Consider the following 16,125-nt stretch of genomic DNA (forward strand, 5'->3'; position numbering starts at 1 on the left):
CAGTCATTCACTTCCCCTACGTCCTCATCTGTCATCTTTCCAACGTCTGCTCCGCTCATGTCTCGTGTCTGTTTTCCTTGGTTCAGCGTGAAGAGATTCCCCCCCCCCCCCCCCCAGGCAATGGCATGACCCGCCCGATTCTGTCTCTGATTGGCTTAGCCTGAAGTTTTACCCTAACCTTAACCAATCGTCATGCCTCGTGCCTAAAGCCAACCCAATCAGAGGCAGAGTAGGGGGGGTCTTGCTGAGAACCTGAAAGTCAATCAAGGACATTACAAAAGAAGGATAAGAGCACTTGTCTGTTATACCGAAGTGCTTCTATGGGCTACAGTTCACGTTATGCATTGTCTCCTCCTGTTTTATTCCAGACCACAGCAGAAATATCTGCTGGGAGCTTTGCTCTTGGGGTTTTCTTTTCTGGGGAACTAACTTGTAGCGTTTGTCAGATGCTATGGCGCTACTTGGTCTACAAATAGCTTTGCTACCAAAAACGCTAATTGGTTCAAAAGGAGCAATGCTACCACCAAGCTACTGAGAAATGTAGTTAAGCTAAATAGCTTCACTACTGCCCAACACTGTCAGCTCCAGTAGGAACCAGTACAGACTGTTTGTACTGGTCAGTTCCAGTAGAAACCAGTCGAGACTGTGTTATACTGGTCAGCTCCAGCAGAAACTAGTAGACTGTGTTGTAGTGGTCAGCTCCAGTAGAAACTAGTAGACTGTGTTGTAGTGGTCAGCTCCAGTAGAAACCAGTAGAGACTGTGTTGTACTGGTTAGCTCCAGTAGAAACCAGTAGAGATCCAGTAGAAACCAGTAGACTGTGTTGTACTGGTCAGCTCCAGTAGAAACAAGTAGATATTGTGTTGTACTGGTCAGCTCCAGTAGAAACCAGTAGAGACTGTGTTGTACTGGTCAGCTCCAGCAGAAACCAGTGGAGATTGTGCTGTACTGGTCAGTTCCAGTAGAAACTTGTTGTACTGATCAGCTCCAGTAGAAACCAGTAGAGACTGTGTTGTACTGGTCAGCTCCAGTAGAAACCAGTAGAGACTGTGTTGTACTGGTCAGCTCCAGCAGAATCCAGTAGAGACTGTGCTGTACTGGTCAGTTCCAGTAGAAACCAGTGGAGACTGTGCTGTACTGGTCAGTTCCAGTAGAAACCAGTAGACTTGTTGTACTGATCAGCTCCAGTAGAAACCAGTAGAGACTGTGTTGTACTGGTCAGCTCCAGCAGAAACCAGTGGAGACTGTGTTGTACTGGTCAGCTCCACTAGAAACCAGTGGAGACTGTGCTGTACTGGTCAGCTCCAGTATAAGCCAGTAGAGACTGTGCTGTACTGGTCAGCTCCAGTAGAAACCAGTAGAGACTGTTGTATTGGTCAGCTCTAGTAGAAACCAGTAGAGACTGTGTTGTACTGATCAGCTCTAGTAGAAACCAGTAGAGACTGTGCTGTACTGGTCAGCTCCAGTAGAAACCAGTGGAGACTGTTCTGGTCAGTTCCAGTAGAAACCAGTAGAGACTGTGTTGTACTGGTCAGCTCCAGTAGAAAGCAGTAGAGACTGTGTTGTACTGGTCAGCTCCAGTAGAAACCAGTAGAGACTGTGTTGTACTGGTCAGCTTCAGTAGAAACCAGTAGAGACTGTGTTGTACTGATCAGCTTCAGTAGAAACCAGTAGAGACTGTGTTGTACTGGTCAGCTTCAGTAGAAACCAGTAGAGACTGTGTTGTACTGGTCAGCTCCAGCAGAAACCAGTGGAGACTGTGTTGTACTGGTCAGCTCCACTAGAAACCAGTGGAGACTGTGCTGTACTGGTCAGCTCCAGTATAAACCAGTAGAGACTGTGCTGTACTGGTCAGCTCCAGTATAAACCAGTAGAGACTGTGTTGTACTGGTCAGCTCCAGCAGAATCCAGTGGAGACTGTGCTGTACTGGTCAGTTCCAGTAGAAACCAGTGGAGACTGTGCTGTACTGGTCAGCTCCAGTAGAAACCAGTAGAGACTGTGTTGAACTCGTCAGCAGTGTGAATGTGAAGCAGGTGGAGAAATAAAGGTATAGTAAAGTAAGTAGAGTTACCAATAGACTCCTCGAAGGCGAAGATCACCTCGTTGCCAGTTTTGGCAAGCTCATGCATTCTCTTCCCAATCCATTTGAACCCAGGTAAGGTTTCCTATTGGACAGAGAGACAGGAAGTCACTTTAAAAGGTTCAGAGTTCCTCCCAGCCTTTTGAATCTGGCTTTGATTTGTCCGTTTTCTCGACTGGGTTGATTGACAGGAGGCGGGCCTAATGTGACAACAGCTATTGGTTGATTTATTCTGGAGAAACATGGGAATGGGAAACAGAGACCTGAAGTGGTGTCTTAACACACCCTCCAGTGTATTTCTTCATTTTTAAGACCAAGCTGGCGGTAACATGGGCCACGAACCTGCGACCCTCGTGTTGGTAGGGAGGGAATCTACCGCTACACTACCCGTTCACCAAATATTTTTGAGTCCCTGGAAACCAAACGTGTTTTGAGTTTGTCACAACCACAGAAAGAACTGTTATTAACCACCCAGTCAAATCTGAACTGAATTAAATGTCGACAAGCATATCAAATGAGCAATGCTATTCTCTGCTGTGAAGCAATAGCCAATGAGCGTCGAGGATGCCGCATGACACGTCCAAACCCGTATATGGAGGACTGTGGCTGAGAGGCTGCTCAGACTGATCCTTCCACGAGAACCACACATTAGAGGCCGAACGATATAGAACGTTACTTGGGAAAGTGAAACCCACTCCTCCCCCCATGAGCTCACTGTCTGACAACTCCACATGTTGTCTGTTTGTACCTTTGCATATGATCTCCCTGCAGATTATGTGTGGTAGATATTATTTTTCTTTCATTCCTTTCTCTTTGGACGGTCATGGGGGTGAGTTGTGTGTTAACGGGGAGGAGTCAGTGACATCATATCCAAGTGATTGCCCCGGAAGCAGTATCCAGGAGTTCACGCTCCGGTCATGTGACTTTGCTGAAGACGAAACTGAGCGCATTTTCCGCACTCCATCGTTTGGCTTTCTTTTGTATCCGTGTATTGCTTTATGTCCTGTCTCGCGTCCACATGAACGTTGCTAGTGCATCGGGACTATCGACACAAGCAGCATGAGCTGGCCCAGAGCAGCCGGCACATCACCTGGTCCAGAGAACACACCAGCGAGCTAGGTGAGCTAACCTAGACACGAGAGAATATGAGCCTAAAGACAAATATTGATATTAGCTGGGCGCCGATCCGTGTCACCATGATAGATAGATAAGATAGGTAGATAGATATAATAGATAGGTTGACGATTGAACATCACACAGGAGCACCGCAGCGGACTGTATTCTCACATCTCCTCTTCACCCTGTACACCTCAGACTTCAAATACAACTCATCCTTCATTTACAGAAATTTGACTCTGCAGTTGTGGGGTGTGTCAGTGGTGGAGAGGAGACAGACTACAGGGAACTGGTGGACCGCTTTGTGACATGGTGTGGAAACAACCACCTCCTGCTGAATGTGTCCAAAACGAGGGTGATGGTTGTGGACTTTAGGAGGACCAGGACTGAGCCGAACCCTGTTTCCATCGGGGGTGAGGAGGTGGAGAGGGTGGACAGCTACAAATACCTGAGCGTTCACCTGGACAAAAACCTGGACTGCAAACAACACGAGGCTGGATACAAGAAGGGACAGAGCAGACTCTACCTTCTGAGGTGGCTCAGATCCTTCAATGTGTGCAGCAAGATGTTGCATATCTTTTACCAGTCTTGTAGCAAGTAAATTTCTCTTTGCTGCCACCTGCTGGGGCAGCAGCATCAGAGCCGGTGACTCTAAGAAACTGAACAAAGTGATAAAGAGAGCTGGCTCGGTGCTGGGGACCACTCTGGAGCCCCTGCAGGTGGTGCTGGGTACCACTCTGGAGCCCCTGGAGGTGGTTGTGGAGAGATGGATGTTGCACAAGCTGCTCAAAATAACACAGCAGTCATCAGTACAGCACATGCACCTCATGGCAAACAAGAAAGTAACTTTGGTTACTCTTTGTTAGTTTGATTACTCTTTGTTAGTACTCGGTGTGTGGATTTACTACGGAAATGACAGTTTCCGGTAACTTTGGATGATTATTTCATGGCGTGGTGAGTACATGAGTCAACAACATGTACATGTGAGTGTTTCTGGCACGGTTGGAATGTGTATTTTGGGCGACTGAACGGGGATAGGCTCCATTGTAGCGCTAAGCTAAGTAGCAGTGAGGCCTCTACTGCTGCTTGTACTGCAGAGTGAAGATAAAGGCATCTACATTCTAGTTTTAATATCAGCATTGCAATATGGCAAATGGCCTAAACTCTCAAAATGTTGGCATAATGCTGTGAAATAAATTGTACCCTTTTTAAACTTGTAAAAAGGAGGATTATAGCTAGAGATGCACCGATCGATCGGCATGTGACCGGAAATGGCCGATTTTCAGCTGATCGGCCGTGACCGCTGAGCGATTGGCTCCCCCCCTTTTTCACGTGATGTGCACGCACCCCAAAGAGCAGCGAGACGGGCAGCCACCACACCACACGGCAGCATACCTTCACAGGCAGCCACCACACCACACGGCAGCAGACCTTCACAGGCAGCCACCACACCACACGGCAGCAGACCTTCACAGGCAGCCACCACACCACACGGCAGCAGACCTTCACAGGCAGCCACCACACTGTGGGGCGGCTTTAGCTCAGGAGGTAGAGCGGGTCGGCCAATGACGCAAGGGTTGGCGGTTCGATCCCCGCTCCCTCCCAGCTGCCGTCGTTGTGTCCTTGGGCAAGACACTTAATCCTCCTTGCTCCCGATGGTGTGTAGGCACCCTGCGTGGCAGCCTGCCGCCATCGGTGTATGAATGGGTGAATGTAGACTACCTACTGATTGTAAAGCGCTTTGGATAAAAGCGCTATATAAATGCAGGCCATTTAGGCCATTTACCACACCACACGGCAGCAGACCTTCACAGGCAGCCACCACACCACACGCCAGCATACTGCACCTTCCTCGTTGTGGATTTTTTTCACCGTCAGTGAAGAAGACAAAGCTGGCAGTTTGTCACACATGCAAGTGGAGAATAAGCCGTGGAGACAGAGGTGCGGCCTGCCTCGGCCCGAGTTCGGTGTGCGTTGGCGTTGTGAGCGGAGCTGCGTACCTCAAAGTGGAAGCCCTCGATGTGAGCGAAGGCCTGCAGGATCTTGGAGGAGACGGTGGTGGCCAACATGTAGAGGTGCTGTGTGTCTGCGGCCTGCAGGTGGCGCTCCTTCCAGCAGAACAACATCCACCAGCCCAGCAGAGCCGCCAGCTCGTTCCCCGTGAACACCTTCCAACCGCTGTTGAGACACAACGCAACACGACATCACATGTGACATCAGTCCCTCCAGGAAATTGCGATTTTTACGATCATAATAATTAACACATTCACTGCCAGCCGTTTTTTTTTTTTACTGTAGGTAGGTTCTGCCAAAGGTTTTTTTTGAGGATTCTGGCTCATCTTACAAGAGCCGAGGATTCTTTTCTGCTTGGACTTTGTGAACACAAAATATCTCAAAAGTACTAATAGAATGTGTGCTTTCTCTGTCTAAAAGAGTTAGTTTGTAGAGTTAGTAGTTATGTAGATATTAGCCGTTGAGTACAGCATGGTTTCAGCGTCTGAGACTGAAAGCTGAGATAATCGCAGTTTTGTGAAATTCAATCAAACAGGCAGAACAGTCACTTTAACCATTTATTTTTGGCATCAGTGAGACATCAGACATCTAAACAATATAGTTCTGAACCCCCTCTCCTTCAAACTCCTCCCTCCGTGGGCGTGTCTCTGGTGGCTTTCAGCAGCGTTTGTCACAAGCGAGTTTTCTGCTGCTGCTGCGAGTTTGAGCAGCCTCCCTCCCTGGCGGCCCCCTCGTCGGCGACATGCACGTAGCCATGGGTGCGCTAGGGTGTGCAAATGCCACCCAGACAGGCCACTGGCGCACCCAAAAAAATGGGGTAAAAAAAGTGTTTTGTTTTGTCTGCAAAACACATGTCAACGCTGTCATGCACTGTGTCCAACTGTCCGCTGCCCTATGTGCCCCGGAGCATCATGGGAAACTAGTTAAGCTGTCGTCCACGTAAAGTAAACAAATGCACGCACAGCAGCAGCAGCAGCAGCGCCAAATCAGGAAGACATGAAACAAAGCTCGCTTTTAAGCTTTTTCGGCAAAGGCAAGAAACGACAAGGAAGAAGATGACTCGTCGTCACCCTCCCCCTCAACAAGTGCGGATTGTAAGTGCACCCGTTCCCGCACCTGTATTGGTGGTGTACAGTGGAGAACAGACAGACGATGATGATGAAGAAGATGATGCAGCCGAAACAATGACGTTAACAGCGGGGAACGCAGCCAACAACACACCGGAGGTTTGTGGCCAGAGGACACTGACGCTACAGATCTCTCTGCATTAGACGAACATGCCAACCAAATTTGCATTCTTTCCCGACTAGAACACTCATTGGAAAAAGTAGGTGAGACTTTTTTGAGATACTAAACAAAGTGGTTTTACATGTTGCCAAAAAATACAATTTAATTGACTGCTTCTACCTGCTAATAATGAGTGCGAAAAGGAGCAAACAACACACAAATATTCCTCTAAATCTGGTTTGAAAAGACCAAAATCTTTTTTGGCGGCGGCCTGGCGGCCGCCACCAAATGGTCCGCCCCCTGTCACACCCTGGCTTTCTGTGGCACACCCAATGAGCCGAGTCTGGCTACGCTACTGGTCGGCGAGTCTGGATTGGGCTGCTCGTTTCTTGGGTTTTCGGTTGAGAGCTTTGATGAAGCTTTGTGCGATTCTAGGCTTTATGCTGCGTGTTTCAAAGTGTGTTTTGCACCCAGTCTATTTTTGGAACCCCCCACCGTTGTGCGCCCGTGTGCACCAGCGCGAAAGCGTTTTCGCCTACAGTATGAGAATGAGGCTCGTTCGTTTTCGGTTGTGAGCTCAGCTGGAATGAAGCTGCTTGCGATTCTGGGCTTTCTGCTGGTGTTTCAAAGGTGTTTCAAAGTGTGTTGCACCCATAATCTATTATGCAAATTTGCAATCCCCCACCGCCAGCTCCCAAGCGCGAAAGCGAAAGCGTTTTCGCCAATCCATTTTCATGAGAATGGCTCCCTCATGCTGCTTTTTGCTTGGCTTCCTCTAGTCTGGAGAGCACTGTCGCCACTTAGTGGGTCGGTGGAATGGGTTGTACACGTTCGGTGGCTCCCATATTTATATAGGAGATGTAAAAGGCTTAGATGCACGTCCCACCGTCAAAATTTTTTTTTTTTTTTTTTGACGTATCAACTCATCATTGGCAGTCAACCGTTGGATTTTTTTTGACGTATCAACTCGTCATTGGCAGTGAACGTGTTAATGCAAATTCAACCAATCTCCGTAATATTTGTAGGGGCTTGCGATTTTTAAAAATTCCCGTGATTTCTCTGCAAAAATGTCAAAACAGGTTGCTCGACTAGCCAGTTCTGGCAAATTTTACAGCAAAAAAAGAAAAACATAAAACATCACAAACTGTATTGTTCTATTGAGAAAGCTGCCATTAGGTAGTAGTTGTTGGGGATGGGGGGGGGGGGGGGTGTCGTATTTTTTGTGATTAGTGTTCTGCTTGCACCTGCTTTACTTCCTGGCTTTTAGACACAAATGGGTGATTTGGGTGGGATGTGAAATGGGCTAATGGGTGGGCACCTTAGCCTTTGTTCACACCAGAGGCAGAACTGATGCTTGACTCACGCTGAACGTGAGCTCACACCTACAGGTAACCTAACCGTTCACACCAGACACTCTCCTTTCCTCAGCGCCGGGCACGGAGCTACTCCACCGGGCCCCTCCCCCCTCCTCCATTCACTTCCTGCGTGGCAGCTTCAAGCTTCACGCGTCACGCTTGGAAAATAGGACTGAATCCTGAACGATCGCTAGAGCAAGGCGTGAGCGTGACTTCAGCATGACACGCGCACGGGTGGTGTGAACGGCCTCGCCTGTTAACAAGCAAGTCTAAATGAAACTTGTGAGTTCAGCGTAGGTTGAGCTTAGGTTGAGTGTTGCTTCGGCGTATAGTGTGAACGGCCACTTAAGGTGCATGACACTTAAATAAAAATATCAATGAAAAATCAGACAGCTCTACAGCCCTGACTGACTGATTAACTGACTACATGTATTAACTAACTGACTTATTGACAGACTTTTTCATAAGCAACTGACTACATGTATTAACTGACTGACTTATTGACAGACTTTTTCATCAGCAACTGACTACATGTATTAACTAACTGACTTATTGACAGACTTTTTCATCAACAACTGACTACATGTATTAACTGACTGACTTATTGACAGACTTTTTCATCAGTAACTAGTTTGGTTTCCATCCAAGTCTATCACAAATTTGAACCGAATTGAATTTTCAGAAAATCATCAAAAGAAAATGTGAAGATTATCAAGTCAAGTCAAGTCAAATTTTATTTATATAGCACCTTTCATACACAAAGGCAATTCAAGGTGCTTTACAAAAAAAAAAAATCGAAAAAACAAGCAGCAAAGCAATGCACATATAAAAAACACATAAAAAACACAGCTGACAGTTTTAGTTAAAATATATACTCAAATTAACAAACATGAAACATTATTTCTGTTTTAAATAAGTTACAAGGCATTCTTCAGTATTATTATTACATGCACAGTCCATTTGTTGGAAATGTACAGGAATCTTTTTTTTAAATTACAGGCCGAGAGAGGCAGTAGTTTAGTAGCAGTTAAAAGCAAGAGTAGACATAAAGGTCTTTAGCTTGGATTTAAAAATAGGCAGAGTAGGGGCAGATCTAATGTGTTCAGGGAGTTTGTTCCAGTTATGAGAGGCATAGTGGGAGAACGCGGCTTCACCATGTTTTGATTTGGTCCTCGGGACCATTAGTAGACCAGTGCCTGAAGATCTCAGGGATCTGGATGGTTCATAGTGTAGAAGCATTTCAGAGATGTAGTGTGGGCCTGACCCGTTGAGAGATTTGTAAACTATTAGCAGAATTTTAAAGTCTATTCTAAGATTTACTGGCAGCCAATGCAGGGATTTGAGAACTGGTGTAATGTGTTCAGCTTTCTTGGTTCTTGTTAGAACTCTAGCAGCCGCATTCTGAATGAGCTGTAGTTGTTTAATAGCTTTTTTGGGAAGACCATTGAAAAGACTGTTGCAGTAGTCTAGCCTGCTAGAAATGAAAGCATGAATTAGTTTTTCAAGATCTTGTTTGGACATATAGCCTCTAATCCTTGCTATATTTTTTAGATGATAGAAGGCAGATTTTCTTATAAGCTTGATGTGGGAGTTGAAATTTAGATCAGAGTCAATAATAATGCCAAGATTTTTTTATGCGGGTTTCCATCCACTACTATGCCGATATTAGGAGTTGGTGCGGATTAAAACCTGATACGTGCCATTGTCTTACTGGCAGAAACACTTTTTTTGATTATCCACAATGCGACAGCATGAAATGGAGTACCAGGCACCACTATTCAATTCGGCATACATACGGTAATGTATAATCCACGGAGCAGTTACTGCAAGTGAATCAAAGGTTCAAGATTCAAGATTTTTATTGTCACTCCGTAGTACAAGTATCACGTGTGAAATTCTTGTGCTGTAGACTCCGTTACAACATAGTGCAAAATAACAGGGCATATAGGTGCAGGAAAACAAGAGAAGCAACAAGCAATAAGGCAGTAAAGCAATAAGAAAAGTCAAAGACAGTGACATATTCACTGCACATAGGTGCAAATAGCTTAAACATAATGAAACATAATTAACATTCTGTTTGCACAGGTGCAAATAGCATAGACCTAATTAAACATACGTAATGGTAGCAGCTACAGTACAGCTGCTACATGATTGTTGGGAGTTTATTTGTGTTTGTTAAGGAGTCTCGTGGCCTGCGGGAAGAAACTGTCCCTCAAGCGATTTGTGCGTGCTTTTGGGACCCTGTATCTCCTCCCTGAGGGTAACAGGGAAAACAGGCTGTTGTGGGGATGGTTTGTGTCCTTGATGATCTTCAGGGACCTCCTGAGGCACCGCTGGTTGTACAGTTCCTGCAGTTCGGGCAGCTCACATCCTGTTACATGCTGGGCCGCGCGCCTCACCCTTCTTAGCGCCCTGCGGTCCATGGTGGTACAGTTCCCGTACCAGGTGGTGAAGCAGGTAAGGTCTTCCATTCAAACACAGTGGTTGGGAGTCTAATACCTTATTTACCTTACAAGTGTATTTAGTGATGCTGACATGTGGAGTGCATCCTGATCCTACCTATTCAGAACAAGCCTTTTACGTTCGGGGTGTAACTTCTCTCGCCAAGCAAGGCGACATGGTTTTTGAATGGGGTTTGACAACGCAAGATTCGCTTCATCTCTTTCCGCTGCATTAGGCCATGTCCACACGGAGACGGAAGCGATCTTTTTTTTTCCGTTTCAGAAAAGTTTTCCATAAACATGGAATCGTTTCAAGAAATGTGTGTATCCACATGAAACCACTGAATACCACTGAAACCGCTGTAGAATATATGCCAGGCCGGTAAGTGGCGCTGTAACGCTGCCACAAAGTACACCAAAAACAGAGAATAAGACAATCTCGTCAATAATGGCATACAACCTCTAGGGGCGCACAGTCTATAATGTGTATCTCACTGTAGCGAGCAGCTTAAACCCTTGGCTTTGCGGGGAGGTTTGCCATGTCGATGAATAAAATGATTAAACCTATACAGGCAAATGCAGAGCTGTTCAGCAGGGCTAATGGTCTCCCTGTAGCCTACAATATAGAAGGTTAACTATCGGTGACGTTCCTGATATCATCCACTTCCATGATCTTTAGACATGTTGCAAACACATCCCAGCGTATTGGCCGCTCCTGCACATCACAGCACAGGCTAAATGATGCAACATAAATATACATTATATAAACCCATGGCATAAATGTGTTTTTATTGAAAAAGTCGCGTCAAGTAAGCTAAAGTCTTGTTGGAGTGGACACGTGCGGACATCACAGACATCACAGTGCAACCTGTGTTCGTCAAACCTCTCACTTTCCTATTCACGTTGTATTTACGAGGGCTATATATAGGGCAAGCCGAGTATGTCGGTTACACTCAGGGTTTACATTTCATTTCATTTCATTTTGTCCAATATTAAAATATTCCAGAATTGCATGTTGTATTCAAAATAAATATAATTTCTATCGAACACGTTAAGCCTGATTTTGTTTGTGTTATTGTAAAAATGTAGCCGCCGCTAAGCCTTCTGGGAAATATCCGATGAAGGGAGGGGAGGGGTGGATGGGAAGAGTCAGCTGTGTGGAGCCCTGAGGATGTTGTAGGCTACACGCTGTTCTCCGTGTCCACTTGTTGCTGACGGTGGTAATAGAGGAGCATTATATTTTGCTGCAAGATCCCCACTGCTGTAGCACGAACGCTACTGCCATGATTGTTATTGTTGCTGGTGGAGAGAGGCGGGGCTATGGCGTCATCGGTTCAGGAAAGATGCGTATGGGTTGTAAACACGGAAATGCAAGGGTGGCGTCTTCAGATTTAATCACTCTGGGACCCGGTTTGAAAAATTAGCGTATACTCCCAGAACGTATAGTCCCAGAACGCGGTTCCATCTGGACGAAACGTCTATATGACAAAAAACTTTAGCGGATACACCTAAACTCGTCTCCGTGTGGACATGGCCTTAGTCTCATTTACCTTTTATTGATACGCCAACTTTTCCACCTCCTCCAAGCGTGAAAACTTTTTTGCGATATTTGGAGGTTTTTTTGACTCAGGCTTCTCATGCGCAAATTGAAAAACCGCATGAAAACAGTTGGATGGAAACCCACCGGCATGTATTTTCCTCTCATGTAAGCTGCACTCCGGTCGAATGCAGCAGTGTTGCGCATATCTCCCCGCATTATGTTATTAATTATTCATGACAATTTGGCAGCAGTCCAAAAGACACAGACTTACGTTCGGTGGAACACTTTTCAATATTACTGAATCACAAAGTCATGTCTCCTCGGCATTTTTGCCTTGAAGTCAAGTGAGTCTCTCAGCATACAGACAGCTCTCGTTTTAGCTTGCTCATATTTGTCATATTGCTATCTATTAGTATAACTGTTCATTTTCCGGGACAAACAGGACAGGATTCGGGATCCCGGGACAACTGCTCGTAATTTGGGACTGTCCCAGATTTTTCGGGACGTCTGGTCATCCTACATGCAGCCTACCTCATATGATGGTACATGGCATACGGTGCGCACCGCAGTGCCTCTGAGCAAACAGCAGAACTTACCCAGCGCGCTGCTCCGCCACAGCCAGCCGGTCTGCATCCGGATCGGTCGCCAGCACGATCCTGGCGCCTTCTCGCTCTGCAAGACGAAGGGACAGCTCCTGGAACAACACAACAATATCATTACACCTAACCACAACAATATCATTAGAGCTAGCCAACTAAAACAATAGCACCTAACAAATATAACTGGATATACGTAAAGATTAGATCAAACTAAACAAAATACAATTAACAAAATAATTTGATTTACCTAACAAAAAAAGGCTAAAAAAACTACGCATAACAAATATATTTTAGACGTACCTAAAAAAGGTCACGTAATGAGAATGATTGGATATAACAAAACACTAATAAATGGACGTAACAAAAAAGCACATAAGAGTAAATATAATTACAGTAGGTACAACTAACGAAAATAAAAAAAACTATTTATCAAAATAAACAAAAAAAGATATACACATATGCAAGTAAAATATGCAAGTAGATTTGCTTCCCTCACCAGCCAAAAAACAGACCCAAACAGAGGCGGTTAAATATGAGCTGTTGAGTAACTGTGTACCAGGACAGACGCGCCCTCCTCGGGGTTGGGGCAGTGGACGGAGGAGAAGTTGGGGTCGGGGTCTCTCTGCTCGGGGACGGGGATGGGCGGGGCCAAGCCAAACGTCCTGAAGGCCTGCTGGACGAAGACGTGTCCCACACCGTGGAACGCCGAGTGAACGAACCTCAGCGGACAGCGCACGTTCAGCTCTCTGGTGGAGGGTTTAACAAGTTTGCTAGTGTAACAAGTTCACTAGTTTAACAAGTTTGCTAGTCTAGCAAGTTCACTAGTTTAACAAGTTTGCTAGTGTAGCAAGTTCACTAGTTTAACACGTTTTAACAAGTTTGCTACTGTAACAACTTGACTAGTCTAACAAGTTTTAACAAGTTTGCTAGTGTAACAAGTTTTGACAAGTGAGGAGTGGGACAAATACTAACTAATTATTGTTGAAGGGATCCTACCAAGCTAAATTGTATTTCATTCATCATTGTATGTCTATCTGCTTTTTTGTATACATTTAATTATTTTATTTCTAGTTTTTGTCTTTTCTTTTCTTTGTGTGGGTATATATTGTCATATTGTTGTAGTGTCTGTTAAGTGTGGTCTTTGTGCCTGTTATTAAAAACAAAGGTTTTTACAAGTCCGCCCCCCCATACACATTACACACACACACCTATGCAGGCAGAGGGCACTGAGCTGCGTCATGTAGCAGTGGTTGGTCTCCTGTAGCGGGTCGCTCCTCAGGCTGCTCCGCTCGGGGAGCTCCTCCTCCCAGCAGAGGGCGCTCCACGGCTGCAGCTGCTCCTTTATCGAACTCAGGATCTCCTTGTCGTGAGGAGAGCAGATCTGCGCTCCGGTGCACCAGTACACCTGCCAGGGACGCGACATATCAAAGAGCTGGATAAGAGTTTCAAAATGGCAGGCCATTCATTCCAACGTAAGCTGCTCACCAGTGCATGAAGCATTTTGAAGGGGTTTTTCTTCCTGCTTTTACTTCTGTTACGGTAGAGGGTGGCAGAGCATAGGTCGGTGTGTGTGTGTGTGTGTGTGTGTGTGACTGTGGTGGTTATCTGAATTGTGTGTATCTGTGTGTCTGACTGTGTGTTGGATTTATGGGTGTGCACTTATGACCAATAACTATGTGCAACTGCATTAAACTGTTGATTGCTAAAAGCAAAGAAAAGTGCAGTGCATTATTTTCCTATTAGGAATGGGCATTTCTTGCAAAAACACTAGTCGAAATTCGCTGGGCTAAAGTCGACTTTTTTTTTTGCTAGTCAAATGTTACATGGTCTCCCCTGATTCTAAGTATAGTTGAATCGCATGGTTTGACCAAGTAAATCAATTTTGATAAGCATTTTACACCAGGTCTATGGGAAAATGAATGGCGGAAGAAATCCCATGGACAGGGAGAGGGGGGGTTTCTGTGTGTAACGATTTTTTTTCAGATGATGTATTAAAAAAAAACGCATACCAAAAAAACGGACTGTGTGTGCAAAGACCTTTAATAGTGCTAAGACCTGAGCTGTGAGTTGAGTGATGCGTTGCTGACCTTGTAGCCGTTGTCCTCTTTAGGGTTGTGGGAGGCGGTGATCATCACTCCGGCCGCCGCACCAAACTTCTTGACGGCGTACGGCTGGAAAACAAAATAACAATAAACACACGTTGAATAAAACAAGATAGCAGTAGGCTGTTTTTAACATGTTTTGAATACAGTCAGGTTTTCACTATCTTTTAGATGAAATTGTCACATTTAAATAAAATAAAATGTAATCACATTCATAAATGAGCGACGTATTTCTAATTAGAGCTTCCATGCAGTGGTCCTGTTAACTGAATTCTTTTTTGTCTTTTACAGATTTCTTTTAACAATGACAGACAAATCTGAAGGCGGTCTGTCATTTTAACACAGGTAATAACCATAGACCGTATCCAAAAAATATGGAGGGAGTCACCGCAACGTTTCTGGACTCGTGTTTTGAAACCTCTAATTTGGCGTTTTGGCCGTCGCCATCTTGGTTCTCACGCAGCTTGCACGAGACCAGGGGTTGGTTTCCCAAAGCTACTGGTCCAAGCTGTGCAATCACTGGACAGGCAACCTCTCAATCACGGCCAGCATTTTCTATCGTCTATTTTACTCCAAATGCGTGGGAAATTTTATATATATATATATATATATATATATATATATATATATATATATATATATATATATATATATATGCTACTGCATGGTTAAATGGTAGTGGGAAGTGGCACTTTGGAAATTTAGTTTGGGGGCGACTGTGGCTCAGGAGGTAGAGCTAATCAGAAGGTCATTGTTTCCATCCCCGTCTCCTCCAGTCGGCATGTCAAAGTGTCCCTGAGTAAGATACTCATCGCCATATTGCTCCCGATGCCAACATTCACCCTTAGTGGCCCTTAGTGGCTTCCACTATCCATGGGTGAATGTTGGCATGTGTTGTAAAGCGCTTTGAGTGGTCGGTAGACTAGAAAAGGTAATTGCAAACTGGAGGAGGCGGGGATCGAACCTCCGACCACCATTAGTGGGACTTGGTGTGAAGAGTTTGGGAACCTCTGTCTTACCACATACGGAGTGGGGACGCACGTCGAGAAGAGACGGACCGGGATGTCTTTACTGAGCATGACCGCTGCCGTCAGCTTCGCCAGGCTGAAACACACACACACACACACACACACACACACACACACACACACACACACACACACACACACACACACACACACACACACACACACACACACACACAGTGACTAATCCATCCACTAACCACTACTAAATTCAATTTAGTCACCAGGTTAGATGCAGACTTGCCGACACACATTCATGGTAAAGCGCTCACGGAGAAGTTTACACTAGAAACTTATATTTAATAAACAAACTCCGGTTGACTTTTCAATACAAATAAAATAATATCAAACGCAGAATCTAAGACAAACTAGGATTCTCTACAGCATGCGATGCTCTCCGCCGTCTAACCCACCTGCCAAACATTTCATTCATGAACTTAGAGTCACTACAGAGAGGAGGAGCGTCATCAACGTCACACCACACAGTCATCATCAGGTAAGTATACCAGGTAATTATTCATTTCAATATTCATTTCAATCATCTAGGTAGGTGGCCCACATGTTCCTGGAGTAGAAGAGCTTACCGCTGACTGGTGCAGCCGCTCTCCTGCTGCCCTCTGCTGTCA

The 16,125-nt window shown here is 45.4% G+C and overlaps 1 protein-coding gene across 1 annotated transcript in view; it reads right to left on the reverse strand.

Annotated features, from left to right (window-relative positions):
• pgm2l1 (phosphoglucomutase 2-like 1) overlaps window positions 1-16,125 on the reverse strand; it is a gene marked incomplete at its 3' end in the record, with an annotated part of 34,859 nt that overhangs the window by 8,089 nt on the left and 10,645 nt on the right. Inside the window, exons 4-11 of the mRNA XM_083637085.1 lie at window positions 16,084-16,125; window positions 15,494-15,578; window positions 14,460-14,543; window positions 13,581-13,777; window positions 12,929-13,118; window positions 12,370-12,467; window positions 5,198-5,375; window positions 2,073-2,166 (exon numbers count right to left, since the gene is read on the reverse strand). The exon at window positions 16,084-16,125 is cut by the window's right edge and continues 65 nt beyond it. Of these exons, the coding sequence (XP_083493211.1) occupies window positions 2,073-2,166; window positions 5,198-5,375; window positions 12,370-12,467; window positions 12,929-13,118; window positions 13,581-13,777; window positions 14,460-14,543; window positions 15,494-15,578; window positions 16,084-16,125 (968 nt within the window). The remainder of the gene's footprint in view (window positions 1-2,072; window positions 2,167-5,197; window positions 5,376-12,369; window positions 12,468-12,928; window positions 13,119-13,580; window positions 13,778-14,459; window positions 14,544-15,493; window positions 15,579-16,083) is intronic.

Source organism: Poromitra crassiceps (genome assembly GCF_964638095.1).
Source record: "Poromitra crassiceps genome assembly, chromosome: 5".
Classification (NCBI taxonomy): domain Eukaryota; kingdom Metazoa; phylum Chordata; class Actinopteri; order Beryciformes; family Melamphaidae; genus Poromitra; species Poromitra crassiceps.